The sequence below is a fragment of the Saccoglossus kowalevskii genome, chromosome 19 (assembly GCF_978046115.1).
Source record: "Saccoglossus kowalevskii chromosome 19, keSacKowa6.1, whole genome shotgun sequence".
Lineage (NCBI taxonomy): Eukaryota > Metazoa > Hemichordata > Enteropneusta > Harrimaniidae > Saccoglossus > Saccoglossus kowalevskii.
The window spans coordinates 31,813,216-31,840,797 of NC_140659.1; the positions used below are offsets into that span (position 1 = coordinate 31,813,216).

Genomic DNA, 27,582 nt, shown 5'->3' on the forward strand with positions numbered 1-27,582 from the left:
TGTAGGGCGTGGCCCCTATTCTTATTGTTCGGTTTTTTCTTCTTTCTTTCTTCTTTCTTCCGTAACTTTTTTCGTCAAGCCGTTTGAGAAAACCGCTGAATGGAATAGTCTAATAATGCTCTATACTGATAGTCCCTAATGTGAACTGGTGCAACATGCTTTCAGAATTTTGATTGGCCAATTAGTTTGGCAGCCATATTGGATTGAAATAAAACCGGAAGTGGCTGTTTGACCACTTTCTGAGGGTCTAGGCGTCTAGATTTTTTTATGGTATATAGTACAACTCATGTGTAATAAATATCAGAAATAAAAACTTTAGCGGTCATGTGACTTTTCCCGCCATTTTGTTTTTCCTAAAAACGGCAAAAAACACTTAAAAATCTTCTTCTTCAGAACCGCCAAGTAAAATGTTCTCATATTCAGTACTTAGCTTCTACATATGGAGCAGATTTAGATTTGAGAAATTCATTATGATTGGTCACGTGGTTTGGCCGCCATTTTGGGTTTGTTCTCAACAGGAAGTAGTTTTTTACTCATGCCGCACTTGAGCGATTATCTCAAATATTGCGTCATGGCATGTCTCTAACTAACCCTTTCAGAAACCTAAAAAAAATTTCAGATCAGTCACATGGTTTGGCCGCCATCTTGGATTTTAAGCAAAATTGATTAAAAGTTTGGGCATTTGTTTCTCAGAGGTGAGTCAACGAATCTATGAGATGTTTTTATATTTACCATGCCTGGCCTTAGCTCCATACGAGAAAAATAATATTATTTTGATCAGTCACGTGGTTTGTCCGCCATCTTGGATTTTGTGAAAATAGAAATTATGCAACTACATGTTTTGTATTAGTCCGATTGGAATAAAATTTTGTATGTGTATTCTACTCTTTAGATACATTCTTTCCCCTGAATGGCATATGGCTAGGTCATGTGGCTACACGCCCATGGGGTGGGGGGGCTTCTAACCTCATTAATATGCATAGCTGCTATATCTCAAGCACTGTTGCAGTTAGGAAGATGATTCCTGTGTTATCATGACAACAGTGAACAAGCAATTTCATTAAAATAACAGATTACCATATATGATCATGTGAACTCATTAATATGCATAACTGTTATATCTCAAGCACTGTTGCAGGTAGGAAGATGATTCCTGTGTTATCATGACAACAGTGAACCTGAGATTTGATTAAAATAACATATGACCATATATGGTCATGTGAACTCATTAATATGCATAACGGTTATATCTCAAGCACTGTTGCAGGTAGGAAGATGAAACCTGTGTTATTATGATGATGTTAAACAAGAGATTTGAATAAAATAACAGATGACCATATATGGTCATGTGAGCTCATTAATATGCATAATCGTTGTATCTCAAACACTTTTGCAGTTAAGAAGATGAATCCTGTGTTATTATGACAACAATGAACATGAGACTTGATTAAAATAACAGATGACCATTTATGGTCATGTGAACTCATTAATATTCATAACATTAATATCTCAAATAAATATATGGAACCAACTGCATGGGGTGGGGGCTTCTAACCTCATTAATAATCATAACTATTATAACTCAAGCACTGTTGTAGTTAGAATGATGAATCCTGTGTTATTATGACAATGTTGAACAAGAGATTTGATTAAAATAACAGATGACCATACATTAATAACCTTTATATCTCAAATAAATATATGGAACCAACTGCATTTCGACCTCATGGTACTAATCATTCAAACTAATTGTGTATCATTTGACCTCATTATTTATGGCATGTATACTTGGGCCCCTGTGACGCTGCTTGCAGCTTTAATTTTATTTGCAATTAATCTTTTGTCATTTATACTTATTCTATATCGTAAATCATATTTTTAATATTCTTATCTTGTACAACATTCATGGCCCAAAAGCAAACTTTTGTCAATTAGCTTTTGAAATCTCACAGAGTTTTTGTTTTTATTTACCCGGTATATCAATACTTTGGGCTACAACATTTTTGCACGCAACTACCTGCTAACTTAACTTTTAGTAATTTTTTGAGCTATTGATGTAGAAAGGGGAGCATAAAGTTACCCTGGTAAACAGTTGATAAATCAAGTTACATATTATCTGTCAAAAAAATTATTTATTATCACCAGTGATGTTACCGGCTGCATAGGGTGAGTGAAATACATGTACTTTTTGACATTACCCCCGGTACTGGTAAGAATATTTTCTAAAAAAATTACTAACATTATTGACCTGAAAGAATTATTAGTACCTTTAGAATATAATTATTTCTGTACATGTATTGCAACATTAATATTCATTATGTAATATTTTTATTTATTTCTAACATTTGATTTATTTGTATATTCATTATAGGGTTTTTGCTTGATGCAATAAATAGAATATCTACAGTCATCATACTGAAGTCACCTATTCTTTTAAATTCAATTATGCACCACTCCTATTAGTCACAGTGAATCACACAAATATCGACAGAAAAATCGGGTATCAAGTGAAAAAAAACTGTGTATTTGCATTGCCATGATCAAATCATGTCAGAGATATGGCCCTGGAACTGGATTTGTATAAACAAAATGGCCACCAGTCGGCCTCTTTAAATCTGATCTGAAAGAACAATATAGGTCTCTGTCATGACTAAATGCTGGGGATGTTGTTTGTAACCATACCGTCTATATCATGATAAATACAATAAGGACTCACCAGTTTTCGTCATTTCTGCAACTAACTGTGACATCTTAGCCAAGCATGCAATATCCTTAGAGACCTCTAGCTGCTTAGCGATTACTTCCAATACATTCAATGAACATAGCTTGTTACTCACAGAGGCTTTAGCAAAACAAAAAAACACATTCTAAGTAAGAGAATGAATAACTTTATAAATTGTTGCTTGAATTAACAAATTATTTTTATCATTACTTCTTATATTTTTTACGCATATTTGTTATAAATATAATCCTACCATTATCATTTACACTTCGTAACATTTCATCAAGACTGGTCTCCACATTGCCTTCACCTATCTTTAGATTTTCAACAGCTGATGTGATGTCATCTAAAACAAAAAAAAAAAAATTATTGTATTTTCTCTATTATGTGCACAAAACAATATTTACACTTATTCTAAATATGTCATTTATGTAAGCAGATGCACTACTAATAGAGTAAATACGGTATACTGTATTTGCTGCTTAGTCACAAATACCACTCAAAAACTGCTAACATTTTTGGAAAATAACAAACTCATTTATGTAAGACAAAATCTAATAGGTTGTCACTACCAAATACACATGTTAGATATTGCGTGATTGGTCAGTTTCCAGAATTGGGTAGACAATTTTAGTGAACACTCAAATCACTTTCAATTCAACTTACTGATACTGTATTGTCATGTTTATTTTATTTAAATTGTTTTATCAATACACAATTCATTTATCATAAAACCATTGGTTCAGTTTACTTAAAACTTACAAATTCAACCATTCGGAAATCGTATTGCTTTGCAAGAAATACGTAGCAGTCACTTTATGCACACTAGAGACCAACTTGGCCAATCATAAGCCTTAGCAGATGAATAACGCAGTCAGTTTAACTTGTCTTCTGACATTGACATTGACATGTTTTCACAATTTAACACAACTTGTACTGGCATTCTTTCGAATTACAGTAGTTTCAAGACGGAATATATTGTTTGTGTTCAAGACAGTAAATGTGCCGATGATTGTTGAAACTCTGCAAAGATTCATGGATAATTGGTGTTACCAAGGAACGTGTTCACACCATCAATGAAAACATCATCATCAATGAAACTTTCAGGATAAATGTTTTCTAAATATATATAAACAAATTCATGCTTTCATGTGTGTTTACCCAGTACATTCTAAGCACTTGAAAACATAATGTAAATAGAGACTAATTGTGTTTAACTGTTACATCTGTTTTTATTGCCGTTATGAATATTTCCCACAATGTAAAAGTTGATAAGACATTTGGCTCCAAAAAATACCCCTGCAGATAGTTTTGATATATTTCCTGCAAGGAAAGATCTATGTGAAGTCTTTGATTTTCCAGATTACAGCCTCAGATTTGCCAAATCCTTGGGTATTCAACATGGTTTTATAGCCTGCATGATGAAATACGTACATTACATTGTTGAAATTATTTGTTAGATTTCTCCTGCAATAAATGACACGCACGTAATCTATCTGCATCCATGCGTGTAGCTGTAAGTTTGAATTAATGTGTTTTTACAGATACAAAGTTCATTTATATTTCATCAGTGTCTTCTCTATAGTAATGTACGTTGAGTAAAGAATTGCAAGGTCCTTGAGACGTAATAATTGAATTGATGTAGTGAGGAACACTGTTCATTTGAATTACGTCTATTGACCATCTCATCTCTAGTGTAGACTTGTGTCACTTGAAAATAAATTTTGTTGAGCATGAATGCTAAGTAAGTTTATCATAAAAATATGCATGTACAGTATGTAGTTATTGCACTCTGTGAAACAGCATAGTTTGATTGCATTGCTATTGCTTAGATCTAACATTTTTAATTAGTTTTATTTGGGTATTTTGGTTAGACATCTATGAAATGAACAGACTCATACATGTATCAGACAATATTCAAACTTATATTGATACATGATTCCATGGAAACAAATTCCATTTTCTAACACTATCCATTAGGCCAGGCATCTTTAAAAATACAATTTTTTTTCTATCAGTAAATAGCAATATAAATTAAAACTAGATTCTAGATAAGAATGTGTTAACAGCGTTATTGCAAAATATAGGGTTGTTACATTTTGGAGATAAAAATAAAATTTCGTCTTAATTTCACAAAATGTTTAGAAGTTTGTTCTGAGTTTTGCCATCTCACTTTCAGCAGAGGTACATTACTTGGGGTTTGCAACTCGCATAGTACTGTAGGGTGACATCATGTCAAGATCCCATTCAAGTCTCTTATCGTGGATAGCGAGACTGAGGCTACGACCTTCTGACATGACACATATCAATGTTCAAGGTTTGTAATGAAAAAATACAACTGTTCTTGTTACTATCATAGTGAAAAATGTAATACATCGAAAATGTACAGAAAATATAGTTCTCGTAATCAGTCATATCGTGGGCAGCTGTTTTGATCCATCTGGACATCCCAGTATCCTAGTTACCTCGGGCATGCGCATTCGCATTTTTCTGAGTTAGACCGCTTATGCGAGAGCGAGATTGTAACGGGATCTTGGTATCATGTCACCGTAGTTGCAAACCCCAAGTAATGTACCTCTGCTTTCAGAGATTTTATCTGTCTTAGAACAAATAAGATTTGGTAGTGATTTCACCAATTTTTTAAAAGTTTTTTAAGTTTTGCATTCGCACTTTCATAGTCTACAAGCATCAGATTTCTCACTACTGCAAACTTCCACTGCATGTTTGTTTGAGTAGTTTGACAAAAATCATAATTTTTTATGGAATGTTAGAGGAGAATGAAAGTGAAAATAATTACTGAGAGAATAGACCAGTTACAATGAGAACAAGCCATGCAAGGCACAGTATCTGTTAGTTATCAAATAAGATATATAGTTTTGTTTATAGTAATATAGCTGGAATATAACCATGTCAAAAATATTATAATGATTGTTTAACATTAAAGTGATTGACATTTGTATCTCATCTGAAAAATAGAATGACAAGAACCTGTAATGTCTAATGTATGTACCAAGTTTGAACAAAATCCATCTATAAATGCCAGAAATGCTTGATATGGCACTAGAACCACATTCATTAAAACAAAATGGCCATCAGTCGCCCATTTTGAATCTTATCTAAACAAGCAGCCTCTCGGCTGAGATAGCTCTGCTGTTAGAAAGGCACATTTCAATTAAAGAACTGAAGATATCATTAGAAAATGAACAATATGTATAAGTATGTATAGCAATTGGACTTGTTGTTTTCAACAATAATTCAAAAATATCACTTTTTACCAAAAATGACATAAATATTCATCAAAATTAGAGAATTGAAGATATCATCACAAAATGAACAAATCTGAGAGAGGTCCACATGTAGAATCTATATATGCAATATCAAAGAAATTGGACTTGCGGTTTTTAACAAGAAGTCGAAAATATCACTTTTTACTAAAAATTACAAAAATACTCACCAAAATTAGAGAATTGAAGATATCATCATGAAATGAACAAATCTAAGAGAGGTCTACCCCAGGTACATACACACCAAGTATCAAAGCATTCAGGCTTGTATTTTTCAAGAAGAAGTCAAAAAAGTAAAACATTGACACAATCACTCATATGATAAGCTCCGCTCGACAAAGTTGACAGCGGAGCTAAAAATAAAATGAAGTGCATCAAGGTCCATAATGTCTAATGTATATACTAAGTTTGAACAAGATCCATCTGTAAACAGCCAAAAAATGCTTGATTTTGATGATTTTTTCAGTACAAAAATGGCCACCATTCAGGCATCATTGAATTAGATCGAGAAACAAATTTGCATATGTATAATATTATGTATGATGTATGTGTGAAGTTTGATTGTGATTGGTCCAGGCATATCTAAGGCACAGGTCCAGATGCACGGACACACAAGGGTCAAAACATAAGTCCCTGTTTAATAATGTGCACAGAAAAACAAGTGATTAGAGTGGATTATTTAAACTTTGATTTCTGTACATGTAGCTAAAAATAACACTAAAAGAGTATTTTCAAAAGATGGGACAACCCCCTTTGAATATTAACTCTTATTTTTAAAACAGTGAATAATGAATATGAAGATGATGACTAAAATCGAGTCTCTAAACAAAACACAATAATAAACTAGATTTTACAAAATGATTGAGGAAATGAGTGAAAAAAATGCACAAAAATAGCAAAAACTATTTTAAGATGCTGAAATATTTTAGTTCCTTTAATTGCTTGTAGGCCAGCTGTCATCTATCTGCCATCTTTAATTGTGACAACCACGGCCCAGAAGACAAATAATGTGCATGGTCACCAAACGCAGCTGTGATTTAGTATAATCATGATACACTAATCACAATTATGATTGGACAAAACAAACGGTTTTCTGTTGACCAAAAGCAGCAATCAGAAATAAAGGAATTTAAAACAAAGAAGAAAATCATCAGAAATTCCCTGTCATCTTTAATATGATTGTTTCAAGCAGTTTGAAAGAGAGAGCAGTGTACATGGGTACTGAAAGCGGGTGCTTAGGGTAATGTAATTCAGAATTGGGAATAGGTAAATGGTCAATGAACTTGTTATATGGCAATAAGTTATTGACCATTTCAGAAAGGGAAGAGTCAATACTGTAAGAGTATTTTAAAGTTTCTTTACTTATGACTATGGACACTTGTAGCCACTATATCACAACAGACAATACTAAATAAAGTTAAGCACTAGTTGAATGCCTCTATCTACAGTAGTGCTCTAGATAGAGGTATGTACAATGTACCTCTATAGTGTAGAGACACAGTTTTGTCCATATGTCACTTGCACGTGCGAGTACATCAGACTTACACGTGGCACTCTAATCATATGTTATTCAATTCTTCTTTAAAGTACCTGTTAAATGCCTGCTACTTTCTCGCCTGATATCATTAAGAGGTACATTAATATTATTAATTTTTATGCTTCTAAGTATAAAATAGTTTTTTTAAAGTTTACGGTAACTTTATTTTTGTGTAATTTAAAACAAGGCTCTTCATTTCCATACAGAAATACCCTTTGTGATGTAAAAAAGGGAACTTGCTGGGCAGCTTGCATTGCCGAATGCATATATAAAGCACATTTCTTGTAAAATGTCTTTAACTAAATTGCCACCCATGTACATGTTTGTTGAGGAAGAATTGACCATAATGAACATATTAAGTTTATAACATAGCGTAGAGTTAGTTAAATGCGAAATATGTCTTTTCTGGCGTGGTCGGTCACCGTGATCATTACTGTCATAATTGATTTGATTTCAATATAAATTTGCTGCACAAATGTTGTAGCCACCAGTATATAGCGCCACCTAGTGTCTGCTTCAGTATTTTTGTTTTCCCGGCTGCTTTGTATTTTTTGTCTTGCCATTGTGTATGTTTTTGAAACTTTATTGTATTTTAAAAATCCAGATCCTGAACAGGATATGATTACAATAAAGGCATTATTATTATATTTTTTCAACCCCCCCCTTTTTTTTTCAACCCTTGCAAACTTGGATGTTCTCGCCGCACGGCTTTGGGTCACAAAAGCAGTATCCAGTTCATAAAGATTAATGCCGCACATTTGGTTCAATTGCATATGTGTAAATACTTACACTGTCTCTCTCTTTCAAAAAGCAATAGATAAAAGAATGCTGACCAAAAAAATAAAAATAAAAATTAAAAGTATGTTGAATGACACAGTGTTATAAAGGTACGGCTCAAGAGTATGGCTTCCTCACATACCGGTACTTTGGAATTTGGTGGCGTAGCTACAATACAAGAAATATCTCAAATTTACTTGGATGCAAATAATAATTTTCAACAAAAGAATCAATAATTGTCCATTTCAGTGGAACACAAATGTAAAATGGGAAATGTGTGGGTGAGCATTTCACAGGCACTTTAAATAAGATATCAGTAGACACAAAGGATTATTGATTATCAAGAGTTGTGTATCAATCCCAGCCATAGGCATGAGTGTCTGCTTACATCGCCCTACAAGATAACAATGAGTGTCTGCTTACATCGCCCTACAAGATAACAATGAATGTCTGCTTAAATCGCCTTACAAGATAACAATGAGTGTCTGCTTACATCGCCCTACAAGATAACAATGAGTGTCTGCTTACATCGCCCTACAAGATAACAATGAGTGTCTGCTTACATCGCCCTACAAGATAACAATGAGTGTCTGCTTACATCGCCCTACAAGATAACAATGAGTGTCTGCTTACATCGCCCTACAAGATAACAATGAGTGTCTGCTTACATCGCCCTACAAGATAACAATGAGTGTCTGCTTACATCGCCCTACAAGATAACAATGAGTGTCTGCTTACATCGCCCTACAAGATAACAATGAGTGTCTGCTTACATCGCCCTACAAGATAACAATGAGTGTCTGCTTACATCGCCCTACAAGATAACAATGAGTATCTGCTTACATCGCCCTACAAGATAACAATGAGTGTCTGCTTACATCGCCCTACAAGATAACAATGAATGTCTGCTTAAATCGCCTTACAAGATAACAATGAGTGTCTGCTTACATCGCCCTACAAGATAACAATGAGTGTCTGCTTACATCGCCCTACAAGATAACAATGAGTGTCTGCTTACATCGCCCTACAAGATAACAATGAGTGTCTGCTTACATCGCCCTACAAGATAACAATGAGTGTCTGCTTACATCGCCCTACAAGATAACAATGAGTGTCTGCTTACATCGACCTACAAGACAACAATGAGTGTCTGCTTACATCGCCCTACAAGATAACAATGAGTGTCTGCTTACATCGCCCTACAAGATAACAATGAGTGTCTGCTTACATCGCCCTACAAGATAACAATGAGTGTCTGCTTACATCGCCCTACAAGATAACAATGAGTGTCTGCTTACATCGCCCTACAAGATAACAATGAGTGTCTGCTTACATCGCCCTACAAGATAACAATGAGTGTCTGCTTACATCGCCTTACAAGATAACAATGAGTGTCTGCTTACATCGCCCTACAAGATAACAATGAGTGTCTGCTTACATCGCCCTACAAGATAACAATGAGTGTCTGCTTACATCGCCCTACAAGATAACAATGAGTGTCTGCTTACATCGCCCTACAAGATAACAATGAGTGTCTGCTTACATCGCCCTACAAGATAACAATGAGTGTCTGCTTACATCGCCCTACAAGATAACAATGAGTGTCTGCTTACATCGCCCTACAAGATAACAATGAGTGTCTGCTTACATCGCCCTACAAGATAACAATGAGTGTCTGCTTACATCGCCCTACAAGATAACAATGAGTGTCTGCTTACATCGCCCTACAAGATAACAATGAGTGTCTGCTTACATCGCCCTACAAGATAACAATGAGTGTCTGCTTACATCGCCCTACAAGATAACAATGAGTGTCTGCTTACATCGCCCTACAAGATAACAATGAGTATCTGCTTACATCGCCCTACAAGATAACAATGAGTGTCTGCTTACATCGCCTTACAAGATAACAATGAGTGTCTGATTACATCGCCCTACAAGATAACAATGAGTGTTTGCTTACATCGCCCTACAAGATAACAATGAGTGTCTGCTTACATCGCCCTACAAGATAACAATGAGTGTCTGCTTACATCGCCCTACAAGATAACAATGAGTGTCTGCTTACATCGCCCTACAAGATAACAATGAGTGTCTGCTTACATCGCCCTACAAGATAACAATGAGTGTCTGCTTACATCGCCCTACAAGATAACAATGAGTGTCTGCTTACATCGCCCTACAAGATAACAATGAGTGTCTGCTTACATCGCCCTACAAGATAACAATGAGTGTCTGCTTACATCGCCCTACAAGATAACAATGTGTGTCTGCTTACATCGCCCTACAAGATAACAATGAGTGTCTGCTTACATCGCCCTACAAGATAACAATGAGTATCTGCTTACATCGCCCTACAAGATAACAATGAGTATCTGCTTACATCGCCCTACAAGATAACAATGAGTGTCTGCTTACATCGCCCTACAAGATAACAATCCACATAGGATTATGTATTTATTACACGCATATTTCTAGACTTAGAACGCGAGATACGCCAGAGAGTTAAAAGACCTGTTGCTAAAATAACACCAAATGCAAATATTATACTGTGGACAACTAGTATGCAAATTTTGTTGATGCGATAGTCTTCTATTTCACACGAATAAATTATGTATGATGTGTAGTGGTTCATTGATGATAGCTCAACCAGTTTTTTGGTGTGACAGAATAATTCTTGAAATGTACCATTTTTACCATAATTTGTAGTCATTCAATTGTATAAAAACCTAGACAATCTTTTTGATATGAATACAATAGTGTAGCAGTATTAGGTATCAAATTATACATCTTACATCTGAATTGGGGGCATTTCGCCCAATTACCACTTCGCCCGATTACCTGTTCGCCCGATTACCATTTCGCCCGATTGCCATTTCGCCCGATTACCAGTTCGCCTGATTCCTCTTATGTTTGGTGTTTACGTGTAGTCAAAACAAGATAACGTAGAAGTCAAAATTTGTTTTTATAAGGTGACGAACGTGAAGTTTACAACAGGGTTTTATTAGATTTATAAACGCCGAGATTGGCTTTAGGTACTACTTAGTGTTCCAAGTTCCCAACACTGGAGGGCGTACAAAGGTTCCGTCAATGGTCAATCTTTGCATAAAATGCGCGGATTGAAATTATTCTGCCAACGACACCACTGTGAAAGTATTTTATTCAAAGACCGATGGTGAAACAAGTGAAAAATCTGTGTATGACGGCCGATGCATACCTGTCCCATTGCCTGTCGGCCACCCCTCTATTGTGAATGGGGATGACAACCCGCAATGGCGGACATCAGTTACAGTGTTTGCATCGGCAAGAAAACCGTGACTAAAATGCGATCATATGGTAGATTTTATGCATTTTACCAGATGTACATTTCGAATCAATGTGTAACATCGGTAAATCGGGCGAAAAGGAAAACGGGCGAACCAGTAATTGGGCGAACTGATAATCAGGCGAAGGAGTTTGGGCGAAGTGGATTTCGGGCGAAGTGACTGTACCCCCTTACATCTTGTATAAATCTGACTTCGGGAACAAAAGAATTCATTTGTCTGTAAAATGATGTACACAGATGTTCTAAAGTGTTACAAACACATTTGAATGCCTTCCTTTATTTGGAAAATGTGTGTTTCATTGACATCACATTCAAACAAATGTGCTCAAAGCGTACATCATGAAAAACATTTTTTAGTTGTCATTTATGATAAACTTATTATTACATGTATAAGCAGGAAAAAAGAATTATAATGAAGTTATCACAAGAATACAGCAAAGTATTCATTTAGGTGGTATGGGAATGCATTGACCTCCGATACATGCTGGTTGATACGATCGCCATACTGCTTTGTGCTTACTTCGCAATATTCTCGTTGTAACCTCTTACGACATTACACTCCATAGATATGCACACTACATGTAGGTACGAGAGATAAAACTTGAACGCATGAATTATTAACAGGGTTATAATTTTCACTGATATTCTACAATTAAATCCATGTAAAACTGCAACAAAACTTGTTGTTTCATTGCAAAAAATAAGTGAATGTTATTCTCACTGGTGAATCAGTGAGTATTATTTTCACTGGCAAATCAATGAATATTATTTTCAGCGTCGAATCAATGAATATTATTTTCAGTGACGAATCAATGAATATTATTTTCAGTGATGAATCAATGAATATTATTTTCACTGGCAAATCAATGAATAATATTTTCATCAGGTTAGAGAAGTGTTATATTTTATAAATATCGTATTTATGCTATTAGAAGTGAATCCTTAAAGGAAATACACATAACATTGTAAATATTTAATGTATTGTAGAATACTTCCCCTCCAGAACAAATATTCATCCTCCCTACAAAGAATAATGGTCCATCCCATTTTTGACATAAGTACAAAGTGACAAGCATGCCATATATGACACTTCATTATCTGTAATGGTAATCTCAGTTATATCGTTAAATCCATCAATTTTGAAATGTCTTCCCTTGAGAGTCTGTAATGATGAGCAAACTTACCCATTCTGTATGCGATGAGTTCCCTGGAAATGCTTTTATTCTTTCTACTTTTAAAGTCACCTATGATTAGAGACAGACATAAAATGAGAATACAATCATTTCATGAGCTCACTTTGATTCATTACAAGTATACATTTGTAAGTGCTGAGATTTATCAATACCTTGTGTACCTAGATAAAAATGCAAGTGACATGGCAACATTATGTTTTGCATATTGCATGATGGCAAATGTTAAATGAAGAAGACATTTAATTGCATCTAAAAATTAACCAGCAAACAACAAAACATGTACTATATTTCATTGGCTAAAGGCAGCCATACAGTAAAGTCTGGGCATAATTTACCTCTAAAACTGGCTTATATTTTATGAAATAAACCAAAGTGCAATTTGTACCATAATGTCTCAAGTGTGAGAATGAAATGCATGATGGGATACTGAGAATGACTGCCATTTTTAGAAATATCATGGTGTTATAAAGTTTGATTTAATAATCTTAAAATTTGTAATACACTACAGTATGGTGATGAATACATTGAACTATGATTTATCATAAAACGCTGTTCACGTAACACACCTCTGAGTAAATTCTCTAAAACGCATGTGCCCATTTTTTTTGGTATGTACTATACAATAACAATCACTGCAGATGTGACATGGTTCTGATTTTTCATCTAATGTATACTGTTGTTTGTTAAAAGCAACATTTTTACAGGTAGTTCATAAAAAATAGTGCGATTTGTTCTACAGTATGAATTATCAGACAATATTATTATTATCTAAAGCATTCAGAATGACATCCCTCTAAAAAAACCAGTATGTGTGACCTATGGGTCATTGGGGTAAACATTTACATTTTACGATAAACATTCAAATAATTAGTTATAATACAGAATGAGAATAAATGATATTTGTAATATAAAACATAATGGAAAGACAGTTATTTTTAAAAGTCAAAGTTGGTATTTGCATTGGTGTACAAATGATATAAAATTAGCCATAGAACTAGCCTAACATCTACATGTAGGCGTGAGTGGCGCATCCGCCGGCCGAACGGCATCAGACCCCAATATCACCTGACAGAATAGTGTAAGTCTTGTTGTCAAGATCAATACTGCAAATTTGAAAAGTTCACACCTTCTTGCAATGAGTTTCAATGAATATTATTTTTGGTGGTCATGGTAACACTGACAATCAAAGCCGTGTATTAATAAACATTGAGCAGAAATTTGCCAGCACATTGTGCCAATAAATGAACTCTGCCGTGAATGGTTACTCTTTGATGGTTGTCACTATCTGACGTTTCTGCAAATTGTCTCAAAAAAAGCTCATTTCAGTAAATACAGCTAATTTATTTTATATAACAAAAACATAATTAAAGTCCTGATAGACAATGAGATCAGGAGATAAAGTCAATTTCAAATTGTCTAAGTGACTTTGTCATGGCCTTTCAATGATTATTTGTGAATCGTCAATACGATTTCAATATGTACTATCGCTATCCTAGTTTTTGCTTGTCTGAATTTAATGTCTTTCATAAATATTTAATTTCGTTACATGACAGCTCGTTACATTATTTGTAAATTATGCAATAACCTATTTACAAATCATTAAATAGGAAACTGTTAGATTAAGACATTTAGGAAATTTTGTGAAAACTCGTTGACAAGTAAAACCTACAACAATATAAAACAAGATCTGTTGATTGAATGCAGAAATAGTAAATCAGTGAGGACAGCTATTGTGAGAGAATGAAAGAAAGTGTATCAAAGAAATGATAATCACATTAACCATATTTATAAATATCCATGTAGCATTTTAGTATAAAATTTTAATTAAATTGATGACAGATTTTAATAAAGACCCGCTAATCTAATAAGCTTCAATCTGGTGGTCTCTGCATAAAACAGATAAAAATTAATTAAATTTACCAAAAATATATACAATTGATGGAATACAAATCTCACGTAAATTGTGAGAAAACCATAAAATCCATCGCATGATATGCATACATTTCTAAAATAATGTAAAATGATAGAAAGAACTAGTTTGTGTTCTTTTTTGTAGGTCACCTTGCTTATTATGTCTGGAATAAATTGTAAAAACTAAGTAGACATGATATGAAAGTAAATTGCCATTGTACATGACAACAGTCAATCCTCAATAGATTTTTCTATTTTTAGAGTTTGATTTGTCAAGATTCTTTTTTTTCCATAAATCACTGCCAACCAAACATTTTTGTACAATAAATAGTACATAATAAAATGTTGATAACAAAATATACAAACAAATGTAAGAGATCTAAAAATGAGAGGGCAGTAATGCAGAGAAAACAAAATAGTAAAAAAAAATTGATAATTTCTGAATTTTGAAACACATAACAAATCAACGTGCATAAGTCTCTCATTATTATTTGTCTTTGTACAAAATTAGTCCAGGCATGTCTGAGAAATGGTGTCAAATAAATGGAATCTAAAGTATAATAATATTTGATTTTAAAGTAAAATCTCATTTTACTAAGACAAAATACTAAGAAATAAATTCACTACAGAAACCAGTGCCCCTAATTTTTTTATTTCATGTGTTTTATCATAATGGCTTTATCCAATAAAAATAAAAGTGAAAAAGACATATAATCTAATTGTCTAATATCACAAACTTTTAAAATCAAGAATAAATGTAACTTTTATTTGATAAGACTTTTCACACTGAAATACAGATGTCTGATGACATTATTAACCATGTGGTTATATTGAAATATAGAACACCAATTAATAGTTTTATAAACCAGCATTATTGCAATATATCACACTGTTTTGATAACAAAATAGCTTTACTGATATCAGCTTAAAATTACAATCTGTTACATCTCAAGTATCAACATTTATATTTTATTTGCAAAACAACGAGCTATATTGCAATACTGCTGGTTGGGTTTCTAATTTGTCAACGGTAAAAACATCAGTTTACTGACTTATCATTTCCAGTCAGTGCTGGATGGGTTTCAATATCAGAAACATCAATAATTACAAATTTAGCGCCATTTTAATTAATTAAGAACATGTACATATAATTTATAGAGTAACTGATAAAAAAAATAATGTGAATAATCAAGCCTTCTAGAAGTTGAACCATAATATTTTGGAATCAGATAGTGCAGAGAATACATTAATGTCAATGAAACACAACACAAATTATCTAAAACTAAAAATAAAATTTATTTTGTAACCCTATTCTGATTGATTGTCTTACACGGTAGCATTCATTCTTCTAGCCTTGTTTATAATATATGGACCAGAATAAACGTGCTCATAAATTGATATTAATTAGCGTCGTTAAGTCGCTATGACTTAGGCAGTTCATACATACTAGTATCAAGATAATAATTAGTGTACAGTGACAACAACAAACAGGAGAAGCAATAAAAGATCCCAGAAGACTGACTGATAATATTAAAATATCTCTGACATCAACTTTTATACATTCACATTATGAGGTGGAGTCATAAAAATCTCACTTTAATTCATTTTTTATCCCTTCGAGCACTAATGTAGACTTCTGTCATTTTTCACAAAATAAACATGCAGATTTTTTGATGCTAGAAATTATCAAAACTAACAAAGATATTCAAAATAAAACCAAATTTCCAAATTGTAGCACAAACGTTACAAATATTTTGGTGCCAAACCTTAATGCATTGAACGGATTAATGTTATCTCTTTATGATTTTAAATATTACTCTCATGGGAAAGAGCATTTTCACAGATAAAATGTCAGTGATTTTTATGGCACGATTGTGTACCATAAAAATAGCTCGAAAACAACTAATGGTAGTTTCAATACAAGAAAACATTTGACAAATATTCAACTGGACATTAATCTAACAATTTTCTTACAATACACAGCTCACTGTAAAGCAGAGTTATTCATCAATTTTCGTTTCATATTTTTATTAATCCAATTAATGTACTATGACATGGTGTATATTTATGATAATAGCATTCAGCACTTATAACAGATATTATTCCATATTGCTACCTTTATTTGGACATTGTGTACCCTAATGTTATAATTCACCACTATGATAATTAACAGAGTTTATACCATATCGCTACCTTTATTTGGACATTGTGTTACCCTAATGTTATAATTCACCACTATGACAATTAACAGAGTTTTTTATGACATCATAGCTTTACATTATCACATGATAATGTAAACCTGTATTCACAAGTAAATGAAGTCCACAAATTCAAATAAATTTTGATAGTTGTGATTTATAACAACAATAATGAAACCCCCACAGCCCTGTATTGAAAATCAGACATTCCAATATGGCACTGTGTGTGATTTATTAATGTCCAAATACATTATATCTCTATTGAGTTTCATTGGGCTTCTAGTTGACTTTTAATTTGTTGACAAAAATTCAACTTTTCTGGTGTTTGTAGTTTCAATTAAAAATGTTGTTATGAAGTGTGGCATCTACAAGTTTAAGTGTCAAAAGATACATAAGTTGATGTTTTATGTCTACGCTGTACACACCAGTGCACTAGTCAGGTTTTGGACATAAAACAAGCTAAAATTAACAATGTCAAATCTACATGTACCGTACTTCCCCGAGTATAAGCCCAGGGGCCTGAACATGTAAAATTGGAAAAATTAGGGGGTGGGCTTATGCTCGAAGACCACCTTCAGAAAAAAATATTTGTTTCCGACTCTAAAATTGTAACCATCTTCCCAACAACAAAAAGTTATCCAAATTACATTTTTCGTTCACAGCACCGGTCTTGGAGAAATATTACGTCTTTTTGATTTCCACGACATTTTTTACAATGAAGAAACAAACATGTTCATAAAAATACACACATTTATTACAATACGGTTTACATACAGTCTGAATTTACGGTGCAAAAATGGGTAGGGTCTTTGGGAAAACAGTCAAAGGCAAGATCTTTATCATTATCTTCGTTGTGGAATGTTTTCGATAGTACGCAAACTCTCGATACAAAGCTATTTCCGCCATGGTGTTTTTCATTATGATTTGACCTGAACAACTTCCTTTGACCTAACAGGTCACATCTTTCATTAACCAATCAAATTGCTGTGTCGAACAGACGATGTTTTCCGATTATTGACGAAGTAATTTTTTCAACGCAATGCGGAAGTGAATTACCACGATGTTAAAATACAATCCGATTTCGACAAAAAGCAGTGATTTTTTTCCCTAAAGCTGTTGACTCACAATTTTCAAAAGGGTAAACTGAGGGTAGAGAAAGTATTTAAACCTTTCACAGTCGCTAACAAGTCATGTCCAAGAATAGTTTGCTCGTTCACACCCCATTCACGGCGGCCACACACTGTAATTAATAATAATAATGACTTTATTACACTACTAAAAGGGTTTTTGTATGGTAAGGAACATAAATACAAAGAAATAAAAAACATATAATACATAAGAGATAAAAATAAAATGTTAGTAAAATAAAAGAAAAAATAAATTAATTACTTTCTGTGGTTTTAAAAATTAATGCGAGTTTTCTCGTAAAAGCAGGAACCAAACTATCGTACCAATCACGATTATTATGCAATGAAATACATTTTTTACACGCATATTTTAATAAATGTGGTTGACGCCCGGTAAAAACACCCTGGGCCTAAATTTGAGGATGCCCTTGTTAAATCTCTAAAAATAGAGGGGTGGGCTCATACTCCAGGAGGGGCTTATGCTCAGGGAAGTACAGTATCTCTAATATTGCACTGTGTGTCTTTCATTATTATAATAGCATCGCTGTGTTCAAGAGCACTAACAAGATATGCAACAAAATTAGGCAGAGGGTTCTCCGAACCCACCTATTCACATAGTTCATACACACCATAGACTCCGGTCAGTCAAAATGACTATTTTGAACTGTAGGCATTAATCACTGAAAGTGTTGGGTGGTTAGGGGGGGGGGGAGTATATGGTGGGTATGAACTTTGTGAATAGGCGTGTTCGGAGAACCCTCTGCCTAAATTCACTATATTCAATTACCCACCATAGACTCCGGTCAGTCAAAATGATTATTTCAAACGCCGATAGGTGGAAGGTTTTCCGAGCAAACAGAAAATGATGAAAGTCTTTTCCCAGTCCGGGATGATACACTCTACACAAGTACACTCAACATCTTACTCGTAGTTAAAACCCCAAAATGGTGGTGTCTTACCTTGCCTGTGCTGTCCCCGGGGGAAGAAGCCAAAATGCTGCTACAGTGACAACGTTCGGTGTGCCCGGGAAAGCTAGGGAGGAAAGGCGTACACATCCATGTGGGTCCATGAGATCGATAAGGCGTCAATGGCCCAGGCGCCTAGTATCGGCAAGAGTGTAATGTACATCGGGAGCTTGGCAAACAGGTCTATCTTTGGACCATCTCACAGCCGAAACAGCCTGGAGGCTACCCACTGTGGTATCTGCCACTCCGAGTTCTGGAGACGGGGTCGCTTCGAAAGGGCGTCTGCCAGACTGTTCCTCACCCCTGGAAGGTGGTGTGCGGTTAACTCCACATTGTATTCCAGGCACGAAAGGAGAATTTGCTCTGCTAGGACTAACAACAATGGGGAACGTGTCCGCCCCTCCTGTAGAAAACCACCGCTGTGTTGTCTGTGCGGAGCAGGACTTTGTGGTCTCGAACTTCGGGTAGAAAGCGTAGTAGTGCTAGGTGCACTGCTTTCAGCTCATGCCAGTTGATATGGCGGTCCCGAACCCAATGAGGGGAGCATATTCTTTGGGCTTGTTTGTCCAATAGATGCGCTCCCCACCCTTGGAGGGAGGCGTCTGTTACCAGAGTCATAGCTGTGACGAGTGGGTCCAAGAGGACCAACTGCCCGAGGTTGGCCCGAGGTTGGCTTCCTTCGCTTGGTCCGTGATCAATACTCGTCTGTCTAGTCCCGTAGGTGAGCTCGGTGTTCCAATAATAAGCGCAGCCGGGTGGCTGCGTAACGCGACGTCATCATTCCGATGATCCGCATTAGTTCTCGGAGAGACAAAGAGGGAACGCTGACTAGGCGTTTGGCTAGGCTGCTTAGCGCTAGGCAACGTTCCTGAGATGGTGAAGACGTAGGGTGCTGTGCATAACTTGAAGGAGAGCACCCAAAATTCTATACTTGGCCCAGGTGGGCGAATCAAAGGAGATGGCAACTCACTGGGTGCATCGGTATGTGCAGGTACGCATCGCTTAAGTCTAGAGAAGCTAGCCAGTCGAACCGGTGAATGGAGAGAAGAACGATGAATGGCCTCTCCATGCAAAACCGATCGAGGAGCATGTACTGATTTAGTCTGCTTAAGTCCAGAACTGGACACCAGCCGCCTGTAGATTTTGGTGGATTTGAGTAGAAGCCCGGACTTAGTGCCGGCTGAACTGCCCTGTTTACGGCGCCCTTCTCCAGCTAACTACTTCCTGTCTGATTGCTTCCGCCTTGCGGGGATCCCCTGACAGGGGGGCACTGACATGGGAGGTGAAGATGTCAGTGGTATTCTGTAGCCGAGTGTCACTACCTGGAGCGTCCAGGAATTGGTCACCCGCTGTCTCCAAGCCGGAATGCACCGGCACAATCTGTGTGCAACAGGGATATGTGGCCATGGGTTCAGAGGTTGCAAGGTGGGGGGTGAGGGGGTTCTCTCCTCCCATGAGGTGAGCTTCCCCGGTGTCTACTGAAGTTACTAAGTTGTAACCTGGCCCCTCGCCAAATCATATGCCCACCCCCTTGTTGCATTGTAAGCTGGTCCCTTCTTTCCCGAGGGCGCGGGCGCTAGCAGGCGTTGCCTTAGGGCGTTGTGTTTTCTGTCCTTGGGGCACCCTTCGTTTACCCTTGGCAGCGGCCAACTGGCCAGCGATTTCGCCCTGAACCATCTGGCTTGTTACACCCCGAAGCTCGATACTGCACTGCCATCTCCCCATCAAAGAGGGTGGATGATGTAAACCCGAACCCCGCACACAACTGACACATAAGTAGCATTTTGCATGCGGGTTCTTATCTGGTAAATTCTGTGCACAACCACTATAAGCCTGTTTCAAAACTTGAGGGGACAAAACTGGCGGCGAGCCTCTGGTGCTGTCAGTACATCTATCCATTTCTAAATTCATTGGTAAATAAAATGAAGATGACATGCATGAGGGAAGCGAATTACAGTTGTAAAAGGTGACGCAACAAAACCAACAAGTGATTAACGCCGGGTTTTATTTCTTTGTTGTGAAAAATGCTATAAACAAAGGGGAAAACGACACAAGGGTAAAAATGACAAGGAAAACTTATCCTACCAGCTACAATGTCGGATGCCGTGGCAGTGGCAACAACCCAAGCTAGAAACCCGGACAGGAAAAAGCAGGCGATCCAGGCAGAGTCGCTAAACTTCATCTCCGTTGATGCGGAGATAAAGGAAGAGTGAATACCCAGCCATAATGGCACCGCCATATGGCCTCGGCCACGTGGTTTATGACGTAAGGGAAAAGAATCTTGGGGTTATGGGGCTTCCCCTGACCTAGATTCTATCTCTCCATCATTGGCAGAATCGCTGATTAATGCCTACAGTTCAAAATAGTCATTTTGACTGACCGGAGTCTATGGTGGGTAATTGAATGTAGTGAATTTGGACAGTTGTGGAAAAAAAGAAAAAATCAACTTTTCAAAATCAGTATATACAAAGCAGCAGATAGGCATGCATACTTTACATTCCTTATATAAGATAAAAAACTTCTATGTTTTCTATGTGTTCTTTGCTTGGGAATGCTTTTCTAATAAACAAATACGTTAAAAGCATTATGCTGTAAGTTTTTCTATTTACATCATTTTGACATTTCTTCTCTCTCTCTAAATATTGGTTGCCAGGTGAACATTACTAATTTTAAAATGTCATTGTTTTTCTCTCCTCGCTATCAGTATGTTGACAAAGCGCATATTACGCAATTTTAATTAATCTATAATTAATTTACAACAAGCAGCCTATCGGCTGAGATAGCTCCGCTGTTAGAAATGCACATTTCAATTAAAGAACTGAAGACATCATCAGAAAATTAACAATATGTATAGTATCAAAGCAATCGGACTTACAGTTTTTAACCAGAAGTCGAAAATATCACTTTCTACCAAAAATGACTAAAATATTCACCAAAATTAGAGAATTGAAGATATCATCACGAAATGAACAAATCTGAGAAAGGTCTACATGTAGTATCTATATATGTAATATCAAAGCAATTGAACTTTTGGTTTTTAACAAGAAGTCGAAAATATCACTTTTTACCAAATATGACAAAAATATTCACCAAAATTATAGAATCCAAGATATCATCACGAAATGAACAAATCTGAGAAAGGTCTACATGTAGTATCTAAATATGTAATATCAAAGCAATTGAACTTTTGATTTTTAACAAGAAGTCGAAAATATCACTTTTTACCAAATATGACAAAAATATTCACCAAAATTATAGAATCCAAGATATCATCACGAAATGAACAAATCTGAGAAAGGTCTACATGTAGTATCTAAATATGTAATATCAAAGCAATTGAACTATTGGTTTTTAACAAGAAGTCGAAAATAATACTTTTTACCAAAAATTACAAAAATATTCACGAAAATTAGAGAATTGAAGACATCATCACAAAATGAACAAATCTGAGAGAGGTCCACATGTAGTACCTATATATGTAATATCAAAGCAATCGGACTTGTGGTTTTAAACAAGAAGTCGAAAATATCAGTTTTTACCAAAAATTACAAAAATATTCACCAAAATTAAAGAATCGAAGATATCATCACAAAATGAACAAATCTGAGAGAGGTCTACATGTAGTACCTATATATGTAGTATCAAAGCAATTGGACTTGCGGTTTTCAACAAGAAGTCGAAAATATCACTTTTTACCAAAAATGATAAAAATATTCACCAAAATTAGAGAATTAAAGATATCATTACAAAATGAACAATTCTGAGAGAGGTCCACATGTAGTACCTATATATGTAATATCAAAGCAATTGCACTTGCGGTTTTTAACAAGAAGTCGAAAATATCACTTTTTACCAAAAATGACAAAAATATTCACCAAAATTAGAGAATTAAAGATATCATTACAAAATGAACAAATCTGAGAGAGGTCCACATGTAGTACCTATATATGTAATATCAAAGCAATTGCACTTGCGGTTTTTAACAAGAAGTCGAAAATATCACTTTTTAACAAAAATGACAAAAATATTCACCAAACTTAGAGAATTGAAGATATCAACATGAAATGAACAAACCTAAGAGAGGTCTACCCAAGGTACATATACACCAAGTATCAAAGCATTCAGGCTTGTAGTTTTCAAGAAGAAGTCGAAAAAGTAAAACATTGACACGGACGACGACGGACAATCACTCATATGATAAGCTCCGCTCGACAAAGTCGACAGCGGAGCTAAAAAGGCATATACAGCATTATAGTTGTCAATATGTGAATGCAGAACATACTCCAGATATTTTACTATTTAAATGGTCTATCTATTAATGAATGACATACAAGGTCAAAGACACAGTAATGACAGCAAGACAATGTAATTTAATTAGATTGACCTTAGCGGTTGTCATCAATTTCAGGCCATATTATTTTGTGGTGTTAACAAAATTGATTAGCACGTACAACAGGTTCAGAAAAACCAGTTAGTAAACCAAACTGAAGTTGTTAGTTATTTTTTTTATAATTAATTAATAATATGCAAATCATTTTGACTTACTTATTTCTTACTATTATATGTCCCTCCCCAAAAGATATTTTTAATTCAGCAATGTTTTTTACAATATTTTAGCTAAAAAAGCTGATAATAGTTCATAAGTATATAATTAGCTAATTGAAATATACAGATAAGTTAGAAACTATTATGAGACAATCAACTAATGAAATACTGTGTATGTACCAGTTTCAATCTATTTGAGAAAACTATTGTCACGATACAGAATAAAAACATAAGTGGTGTTCACGTTAGAGATCTCGGCACGTGCTGAGACTCGGGACCAAGTCGGCAGATGCTTGGGACAGAAACTTGGCATGTGCCGGGATTTGCTGCCTAAACGCTCGTCACGAAATACGAATGAGGGCGTGATTTCGGCATGAGTTGTGTCAGTTCTCAGTGGGTCCCAAATAACGTGAACAAAACTGCTGTAATCCCTCTGCAAACCCAAAGAAATAATAATTTTGGCACGTGCTGAGATCCTGTAACATGAACGTAGTAATAGTTAAACTATGGTGACCTTGCCCTTTGTTATATAATATTATTTCCTTTATCATATTTTGCTCAAAAAGGATATGCTTTGTAATAATTAATTTTGAATACAAACAAGTTTCAGGATTGAAACAGCAGTGAGAAAGCAGTCTACCAAAAGTCCTTGATTAATGTAAATATCTTACAAAAACATTGTTGCCTAATTTGTTTAATTGTTTTAAGGGATATAATTCCAGTTCGCTGAACAAGACAAAAAATTGCAGTTGTATGCATTGTTTTATTATTCATTCATAGCACATATTGGGGACTGAATATATGTAAGGGGTATAATTCATTGCATATATTTGGGGACTGAATATATGTAAGGGGTATAATTCATTGCATATATTTGGGGACTGAATATATGTAAGGGGTATAATTCATTGCATATATTTGGGGACTGAATATATGTAAGGGGTATAATTCATTGCATATATTTGGGGACTGAATATATGTAAGGGGTATAATTCATTGCATATATTTGGGGACTGAATATATGTAAGGGGTATAATTCATTGCATATATTTGGAGACTGAATATATGTAAGGGGTATAATTCATTGCATATATTTGGGGACTGAATATATGTAAGGGGTATAATTCATTGCATATATTTGGGGACTGAATATATGTAAGGGGTATAATTCATTGCATATATTTGGGGACTGAATATATGTAAGGGGTATAATTCATTGCATATATTTGGGGCAAAATATCTCTTTATATGGGGCTGCCCACACTACTAGTAACTATTAATAACTTGCAACATGTTAGTTATTCATAGAGGGCGTTTTTTTACTTTTCAAATAATACAGTAGTCACACAATGAATATAATTAGGCAGTTCATATTTATCTCAGTTAATCATTAATTTTTGACAGACACACTGTACAAGTACCTGTACAAAATACTTGGACTAAAACCAGCTAAGATTTTTGGTTATCCTCTCAAGTTTTAATATTCCGTTTACAACTGATTGCAGCACTTTTTTTCTGAGATGAGGCATTTGTTACTACCTTATACTGAAATATGTTAGAATATTTAGAGTAGTAACAAATTCCCAATTTCCGGCCCGGTTAGACTTAAAATACACCATGAATATTCACTTTTGAGAGATAATTTTTGGTATTTGTTGGTTCTTAGATATTTCAGCTTCGTCATCCTGTACTTCATTTAGTAATTCAAACTTCCCAGATTGCGTAAAAACGGATAGCTTTGCGATTTTGACATTGAAAATGCCTCTGCTTAATTGTTTGCTGAGAAACGGTCGCTTACAAACGTAGGTATGTGCTCTGTAACTTGCAGCACATGAACCTAAACCATCAGGTAACAAAAATGATGTTGTACTGATGTACACAAAGGTTTCATTTCAATCCATCCAGTGCCTTTCGAGATATCAGAGGAACAAGATTTGACCACAAAAAGACAAATTGAAAGACATTGGTACAAGCTGGTAGGCTGGTTGGTGATCCGCTCCTCACAAAAAATAATCATGTTGTCAGCTGTTGCCATGGTAGGACATGAACGAGAAGCTAATGTCGGTTTATCACTAAAACCGGGCCCTGTATACAAAGTTCTCAAAGAGCATTCAGTCTTCAGAAGTCACCTCACATTATTACTACATGTACCTTCGGTAGCATGTATTCTGCTGTTATAATTAATATTTCTGAGTGTTTTGCGTTCATATTTACAGTTCATTCAAAGTTGGGATTACGTTGATACAGATTTTATAACGTCAGCGCCGGTGATCTTTGTCGGTGCCCAACATAGCCAAAGCATTTGAACACTTCTATTATTATGACCTGCCTGCCAATATAAACAAAATCAAATAGCACATTTGAGCTGAGTAGAATGAGCTATGTCTGAAGTGTTTAATCCTAAATTTAGTGGGCGAGAATTTTTTTTCATATTTTACCTTCTAACTAGAGTGAAGGTGTGACTTGCCTGCCAAGTATGAGAGAAATGGTCAGGCCAAAAAAATCACAGAAAAATTAATATGTGAAGACACTGGAAATTACACACACACAAAAGTGTTTTAAGGGTAATCCTAACGGATCGCCAACAATATCAGCGCTCAGTTGTATACTGCACACAGGAGACAAAACCTGAATTGCAATGATTTTGACCCAGTTAAAAATGTAAGTCTGATAGTTGCTTCTATAGGAAACAACATTTTTGGTCAATTTGATTTCCAAATCATTGTGTCATGTATTTTTATTTACATATTTTTCTTGTGCTTTTTATTTTGTTTTTTTCAGTAAACTTGATGTTTCATTCCCTTTGATTCACTATTCTTATTATGATGACCAAAAACATGAATAAACCAAAAATGTCTGTGACACTGACTGAAAACTACAACCTGCCAAAATGAAGCCTGATAATCCCTCAAAAAACAAATTTACCAAGCAATTAAACAATATATAAAAGGATTATCGATCAATAGTGCTGTATAAATTATCAAATATTCACTGAATACATACAAAAGATGCAACATAAAAGAAATGTCACGACAAGTCTACTGAGTAATAACGAATTTGAAACTGAATTGAATATTTTTATCAACTGAATTGAATATTTTTATCAACTGAATTGAATATTTTTATCAACTGAATTGAATATTTGTATCAACTGAATTGGATATTTTTATCAACTGAATTGGATATTTTTATCAACTGAATTGAATATTTTTATCAACTGAATTGAATATTTTTATCAACTGAATTGAATATTTTATCAACTGAATCGAATATTTTTATCAACTGAATTGAATATTTTTATCAACTGAATTGAATATTTTTATCAACTGAATTGAATATTTTTATCAACTGAATTGAATATTTTTATCAACTGAATTGAATATTTTTATCAACTGAATTGAATATTTTTATCAACTGAATTGAATATTTTTATCAACTGAATTGAATATTTTTATCAACTGAATTGAATATTTTTATCAAATATGCATGAAGCAAATATCAAGGAAAACAAAATTCCCCATTCACATACATTTTAAAACAGATAAAATACAGATAAAATACACTGTAGATATATTCTCATATATTTAGGATGAAAGATTACTAGTACTTAAATTTTAATAGTAATACCGATAATCAAATTCAAATAAAATTTTAATTTCATAAATCCTGTGGATTTAATTCATCGAATTTCACGTCTCAGTGATTAACAGCAAAATCACACCCCAATAAATAAATAAATAAATGCATTAATGGTAAGTAAGAGAAAATATTATATATCTGATTTACAACATTTCCAGATCACAAATGAGAGTAAATCCTGATTCTTTTCCATGAAAAAAAAGCCTTGGTTCTGCTCACATTATATGAGCAATCATGTCATTTTGGCAGTCATAACTGACCCCAATAAAACCTCAAGAAAGTAGAAGTGTATAACCACAGCTGACATGTTTTAAAATCCTCAATGGTGACCTGTTGTGGTGAAGTTGATCATTTTAAGC

General features: G+C 34.8%; 1 protein-coding gene across 1 annotated transcript in view; it reads right to left on the reverse strand.

Annotated features, from left to right (window-relative positions):
- LOC102806195 (rap1 GTPase-GDP dissociation stimulator 1-B-like) overlaps positions 1–27,582 on the reverse strand; it is a 48,286-nt gene that overhangs the window by 18,970 nt on the left and 1,734 nt on the right. The window contains exons 2-4 of the mRNA XM_085493993.1: positions 12,830–12,889; positions 2,976–3,068; positions 2,717–2,842 (exon numbers count right to left, since the gene is read on the reverse strand). Of these exons, the coding sequence (XP_085350119.1) occupies positions 2,717–2,842; positions 2,976–3,068; positions 12,830–12,833 (223 nt within the window). The 5' untranslated portion in view covers positions 12,834–12,889. The remainder of the gene's footprint in view (positions 1–2,716; positions 2,843–2,975; positions 3,069–12,829; positions 12,890–27,582) is intronic.